General features: G+C 44.8%; 1 protein-coding gene across 1 annotated transcript; it reads left to right on the forward strand.

Annotated features, from left to right (window-relative positions):
- Positions 1-169: 169 nt before the first annotated feature.
- si:dkey-109j17.5 (zinc finger BED domain-containing protein 4) lies at positions 170-3,947 on the forward strand. The gene is made up of 5 exons (XM_063898133.1): positions 170-658; positions 898-1,143; positions 1,254-1,513; positions 1,675-2,275; positions 2,497-3,947. Exons 1-5 carry the CDS (start codon positions 509-511, stop codon positions 3,337-3,339), a joined length of 2,100 nt encoding a protein of 699 aa, XP_063754203.1. The 5' UTR covers positions 170-508; the 3' UTR covers positions 3,340-3,947.
- The last annotated feature ends 1,907 nt before the right edge of the window (positions 3,948-5,854 follow it).

Genomic DNA, 5,854 nt, shown 5'->3' on the forward strand with positions numbered 1-5,854 from the left:
AGAAATTCAGTGTTATTATCACATTATATCAGAAGTAAGTAGGCTGTCAGAGGATAACTGCCCCCTTTGACTGGGGACAGCCGAACATTTCCGGGAACTGCCGAAAAGGAAAACGAGACTCCCGTTTATTGTGTGTACTTCCTGGTCCAATTATAATGCTGTCTATATGCCTCCATGAAAGGGCGCTCTGCCTTCCCTTCTCTTGCGTCCTAAAGACTGGTGGAAGCGCAGAAACAACGGATGTAGCTTCACTATATTATTGTTGATGTTTCCGCAGCAGCCTGTGTAGTCAGATTGTGGCCGATTTCTGGCGACGCAACTCCCGCTTTGAATTACCTTTCCTTTTGTCTGCGCAGCTGGCAACATTTTTTCAATGCATGATGAGGGATAGAGAAGTAAACAGACTGGCCTGTGCTCGTGATTAGAAGCGATGTGTGAGATTGATACCTCACGCTCAGATTGTCCTTGATCGCAAGTTGATTTTACCCAACTTGAACTGTGGGCTCCAATGGCGTCAGTTTCGAAGGTGTCTATTCTGGATTACTTTAATATTGTGTTTGAAGGTGAAAATGGCAAAATCGAGTCCAACTGCAAGGCTTGTGGTACCAGGATCCAGGCGAAGAGGAGTGTCACGTCCAACTTCGTAACGCATCTAAAGGTAATGATTTTTAAAATATATATATTTAATTCTCTGTCTTATATTTATTTCAGGACCAAACGAATCTGCTGTCCTTGCAGCATCTTTAATGCATACCACGCAGTGACATAAACCCGTCAGTTTATTGCTCTTACACACTGTATCCCCCTGCACAGATTTCAATACAGGGCAGTATGGTGTAAAGACGTCTAATTATTTACTCATCAACCACTAACATGCTGTTCCTCTTTTCCATTCAGCGGAAGCACCAGGCTATGTATGATGACTTTGTGAAAAGGAAGGATATGAAGAGAGAGGGGTACTCCTCTGGTTTCTTGCACAGTTTCACCACAAATGGAGGAAATACCCGCTACACCCACCCCATCAGTACTCGAGTGGGAGGTGGAGGAGGTGGAGGTGTTGGAGGAATGCCAACCCTTGAGGGAGGAGTGGGAGGAGGCTCAGGTGGAGGGTTGACCAAGTTTGATAGACATGACCCACGTCAGGTGTGTTGATGAAAACAACTGAGCTACTTTTTTGTATTAAATGAAAAGAGTGGCGCTGCAATGAAAGAATTTTCTATAAAAAGGGTTATTTGTTTTTGTTGTCACCACAGGTTCTGATCTCTGAGGCTATAGCTAAGATGATTGTGCGTGATCTGCAGCCAGTGTCTATAGTGGAAAATCAAGGCTTCAGAGAGCTGCTTCAGCTCCTTGAGCCGCGTTACACCCCTGAGCCCCAGCACTACATCCAGAGCCAGCTCTTACCAGCCTACGCCTACCAAGCCCAGGTAGCCACCCGCCAGGCCCTGGCCTCAGTGCACGCCCTTAGCCTCAGCCTTGATCTCTGGAGGGGCTTAACTGGAGCCACTTCAGGGTAAGGAGGTAAAATCAACCAAAAAACAACATGAATCCCTCTTGGTTTGATTACCTCACTGATGAGTCCACCTCTCTCTCTCTCTCTCTCTCTCTCTCTCTCTCTCTCTCTCTCTCTCTCTCTCTCTCTCTCTCTCTCTCTCTCTCTCTCTCTCTCTGTAGGTACCTCGGTGTCACCTGCCATTTTCTCACATCTGATTGGCAGATGCATTCTGCTCTCCTGGCGTGCCTTCCCCTGACTGGAGGATTCTCTGGGAATCGTATGCTTTCAGATTTTGATGAAGTATGTCACTCTCATGGCGTGTCAGGGAGAGCCTTTCGTGTGGTTGCAGACCCTTTCCTGGCAACAACATCAGTAAAGCCATGTTTTCTTCCCGGTTTCATGCTTTCACCTTCTCGCTTGACCGGGCAAGAAGTAGTTGATGGAGAAGAAGAGGACAAAAGTAACAATGAGGAGGAAGGGATAAAGAATGGCAATGGTGATGGAGGAGATGAAGGAGAGTGGGAGGACTCCTGGGAGCAGGGTCTGGGTGTTGCTCGAGTGGACTGTTTCTCCCGCTCACTTGAACAGTGTGTCAGAGAGGGATTACACTCATGCCCACAGATCACATCCACATTAGCTAAAGCTGCCTGTTTCTACAACTACATTACCTCGGCTGTCCCTCCTGAGAAACTGAGCCAGGTTTTTGATGGTCCTGGGTTGAGCATGGGGGGACCAGGAACTCCCCCTCCTGCAGCAAGAGACTGGGCTGCTCAACTTAAGGTATTAATAGTCTCTTAGCAGCCCTTTACCTTAACTCCCCCTACTTAGACTTTATAGTCTATCCTATCACTCAATACTTTCTAACACCATAATGTGATTGTAAACACACTTTAAGTTTGTGTTAATGCATGTGAAGAATTGTATAATCAAATGTGTTACAGCTATATATTCTTATATTTTCATCACTAGTTTTTTTATTTGTTTATTCATTTCTGATTCAGGTGCTTCGGCGGCTGCTGGACTCCATGGAGTTCCTGGAGGAGGTGAGCAGACCTGAGGAGCTGGCAATTGGTGTTTCAGAGAGAGCGCTGCTGAGGGAGCTCACTGACACTTTGGAGCCCTTCACTGAGGCATGGGACATGGTGCAAGGGGATAGACAGGCGGACAGAATGACAGACAGACATGTGTCCATCAGTCTGGCTCTGCCATGTGTTCTGGGCCTTCGTAAGCATCTCTCTGAGACGTCAACACCACGCTGCCCCTCTCTCCTGTTGGGCCTCAGCCAGTCTGTCGAGCGTCGGCTGGCCCCTGTTCTGGAGGATCCTCTCTACATCACTGCCACCACCCTGGACCCCCAGTTCAAGCTCACTTGGAGCAGCAACCCCGACTGGCACAGACAAGTTCTCATAGAGGAGTTGTCCAAACATTCAACAGCCTCAAGCTCCATAGAGCCCCACACAGTCCTGCATCCTCAGTCCCAGACCCCTCCTACCCCAGCTCCATCGCCGGCCTCCTCACTTTCCCGGCCTTGTAAGCTGTTCTCTTTCATCAAGCAGAGACCCACAACACAGGCCAAGAGCCTGGAGCAGGAACTGGCCGTCTACCTACGAGAGGAACCCACAGATGAGGAGGCTTTGCATTACTGGCGGCGTAAAGCTATTGACTTTCCTCTGCTTGCCAACGTGGCCAAGAGGGCGTTAACCATACCTGCTTGTTGCACTGTAATCGAGAGCATTTTCACTACTGCAGGGCGCTGTCTGCGGCCAGAGACAGGCTGTGTCTTACCAAAGAACCTGGAGACACTCATCTACCTCAAAGCAAACTACAGACTATTATGGACTTAAAGCTATGAGTACAGCTTTTCTTTAACCCAAATAGCAACTTAAAGGTGTTATTCCTGCAGTAAAGTTTCTTCTTGGATACTAACCTATGTTTCTCTCTGAGTAAATTGATCTAGCAACATAACATATTCCTCATACTACATATCATTTGACGTGAGATGGAATAATTACCTATAATTTCACGGCTGAGGCTAAGTTTTCCTTCTGAAGAATGGTTTTCCAGACTGGACTAAGTGTGGATCATTGTCTGTTCAGCACATATTCAGCATACAGACTACCACACCACATTCTGTGGGCCGAGGAGACTAAAAGCAGATCAATACTTAACCATTTACTTTGAAATGATTTTGCCTGGTGTGGATCTTCAGACATCCGCAACAACCAACCACATACAAAGCTTGTGTCTTTGACATGCCAACAATAACTAAATACATACTGTAGCATCTTTTTCCACTGATATACATAAGCCTTTAGGTTATGACTCACTCATTTAGAGTGGTTCTTGAAGGAAGACTGCCAAACAATGTAACAATGCATCATCCACTTGTTTTTCCCCCTCTCTTAATGTATGCCTCATCACTGGGACATAATAAACAAGTTTTGATTCCTAACAGTGTATGCATTTTGCACATGTGAGTGCACTCATTCATGTACGTCACAAAACTTTGTTTTGGTCAATATAACATATAACTAATTTCCACTAATTGATTTGTATTTTCCTTTGCAAGTACTTTATAACTCCTTATGTGCTTTGTCGTAGTAGAGGTCAATTAAAAAATTATCAGCACTTTTTGCTATGTCCAATTCTACATAGAAACTTTTAGGAATAGTAACTGGTTTGACCCGGCATCTGCCCTACAGAACTAGCAGAGGATGAGTGCATGTGGCACAACAGTGGCTTTTGCTTTGTCTGACCTTACTGATATATTTTGAACCACTTTGCAGGGCACCGCTTTAAGCTGTAGTGTGGGTTTAGCTTCATTCAGGTCGACGTTCAGGGTAATGCAAGTAATTACATTACAGTTACATTTGAGTCAGCAGGCAGTCAGTAGTCAAACTTTCCTCAAAGAAAGCTATGCTCACAAAACCTTCTTAATAATGTACTTAGAAATTGTATTTCTAAGTACATTATTAAGAAGGTTTTGTGAGCTTCTAAGTAATTGTACTATATGTAGCTTCTGTTCTTTTGTTGTCTAATGCTACAACAGACGGCATAAATTACGTCACTGCATCTTTTTTTATGTGATAAATAAGGAACAATGGCATCAGTCAATCTGAAGAGGATTGGCTCTGAAGGAATTGCAATAGATATTTTAACACAAGGATTACATCTCTTTTTCACAAACAGCAAACCGGCTTTATCCTATTTGAAATACACTTCAGAGGAAGTGTGTTAATCTGGGTGAGATAATGAGATTTCCCATCATAGATCATAATAATGAAAGATTGCTGTGACGTTAATGATTATCACCGCAGGAAGTCTCTGTGGATTTACATGTTTTGCTAGATTTCTGTGTGAATCTATCTGCGGGTTTACGTCTGAAAAGTGTTTTTGTTCATCCCTATGGGTGTGTTGTTGTTTGTGAGTGTGTGTATGGAGCAGCTTGAAGTTTCTTGCCCTCCCTCACCTCGTCTGTGACAGCTCATCCATTCGAGTTAGTCAAGCAGGCTGGGCTGCGGTCCTATTGGTAATTGCCTCTCAAATGAATTACTTGGCAGAGAGTGAGAATGAGGGAGGAAATGAAATTGTAATTGAACTGCCCCCTCCCTCCCACCAGCTCCCTTATGCCTCAAGTTATTACATCTGCAGTGCAGAAAGCCATTTTATGTCTGGACATAGACACACACTGACAACAAAATACACACTCTTACAGAGCAATCTTTTTCCTCCCCCATAAAATGGCCCCAGTAGAGGACCATATTGATGCTGGGTGATTTCATAGATTGATTGTTTATTGGCACTGGCACACTGAAATCTATCAGAGAAATATTCTCTCAGATTGGTGTTTGTGTGTGTGTTCGTTTTGTACGGCACTGCCCCTATCTATCTAGGGCGCCTTCTCCCTGACCTTTGTGTATTGCTAAGGTCTAACGGTATGCAGGCCGTTGGATTTGGCACAAACAAAAGTATCAAGAGACCCCTGGTTACCTTATACACACAGACACACACAGCCACACACAGCCAAACATCGGTATTAATAACCTGCCTGCTGCTGGCCTGTTGACAGTCAAAGCCTGATAGATTAAAGAGCTGCCACTAGTTTCGTCTACATTTTTTCATTCATACACAGAATATTGTAGTTTCCTTTGTTAGATTTGCAGCTGTATTAAGTGTGCTAAGACAGTCCAGTCTCTAAGTTCATCATGCCACACATAGGGACTCACTCTTGGCTTGTTCTTTGGCCTTTCCACAACCAGGGCATGTAAAGAGGGGGAGTGCGTTAACTTATCCCTGCCCCAGCCAGACAGGCACATGTTGTGACTCTAACCACAGCAGCACACAATAGGATCTATTTCT

Source organism: Eleginops maclovinus, chromosome 1 (genome assembly GCF_036324505.1).
Source record: "Eleginops maclovinus isolate JMC-PN-2008 ecotype Puerto Natales chromosome 1, JC_Emac_rtc_rv5, whole genome shotgun sequence".
NCBI lineage: Eukaryota > Metazoa > Chordata > Actinopteri > Perciformes > Eleginopidae > Eleginops > Eleginops maclovinus.

Coding starts and splice junctions, on each gene's coding strand:
- si:dkey-109j17.5 (XM_063898133.1), top strand. CDS start 509: ATGGCGTCAGTTTCGAAGGTGTCTATTCTGGATTACTTTAATATTGTG. Junction 1,144..1,253: donor ATAGACATGACCCACGTCAG/GTGTGTTGATGA, acceptor TTGTCACCACAG/GTTCTGATCTCTGAGGCTAT. Junction 2,276..2,496: donor ACTGGGCTGCTCAACTTAAG/GTATTAATAGTC, acceptor TTTCTGATTCAG/GTGCTTCGGCGGCTGCTGGA.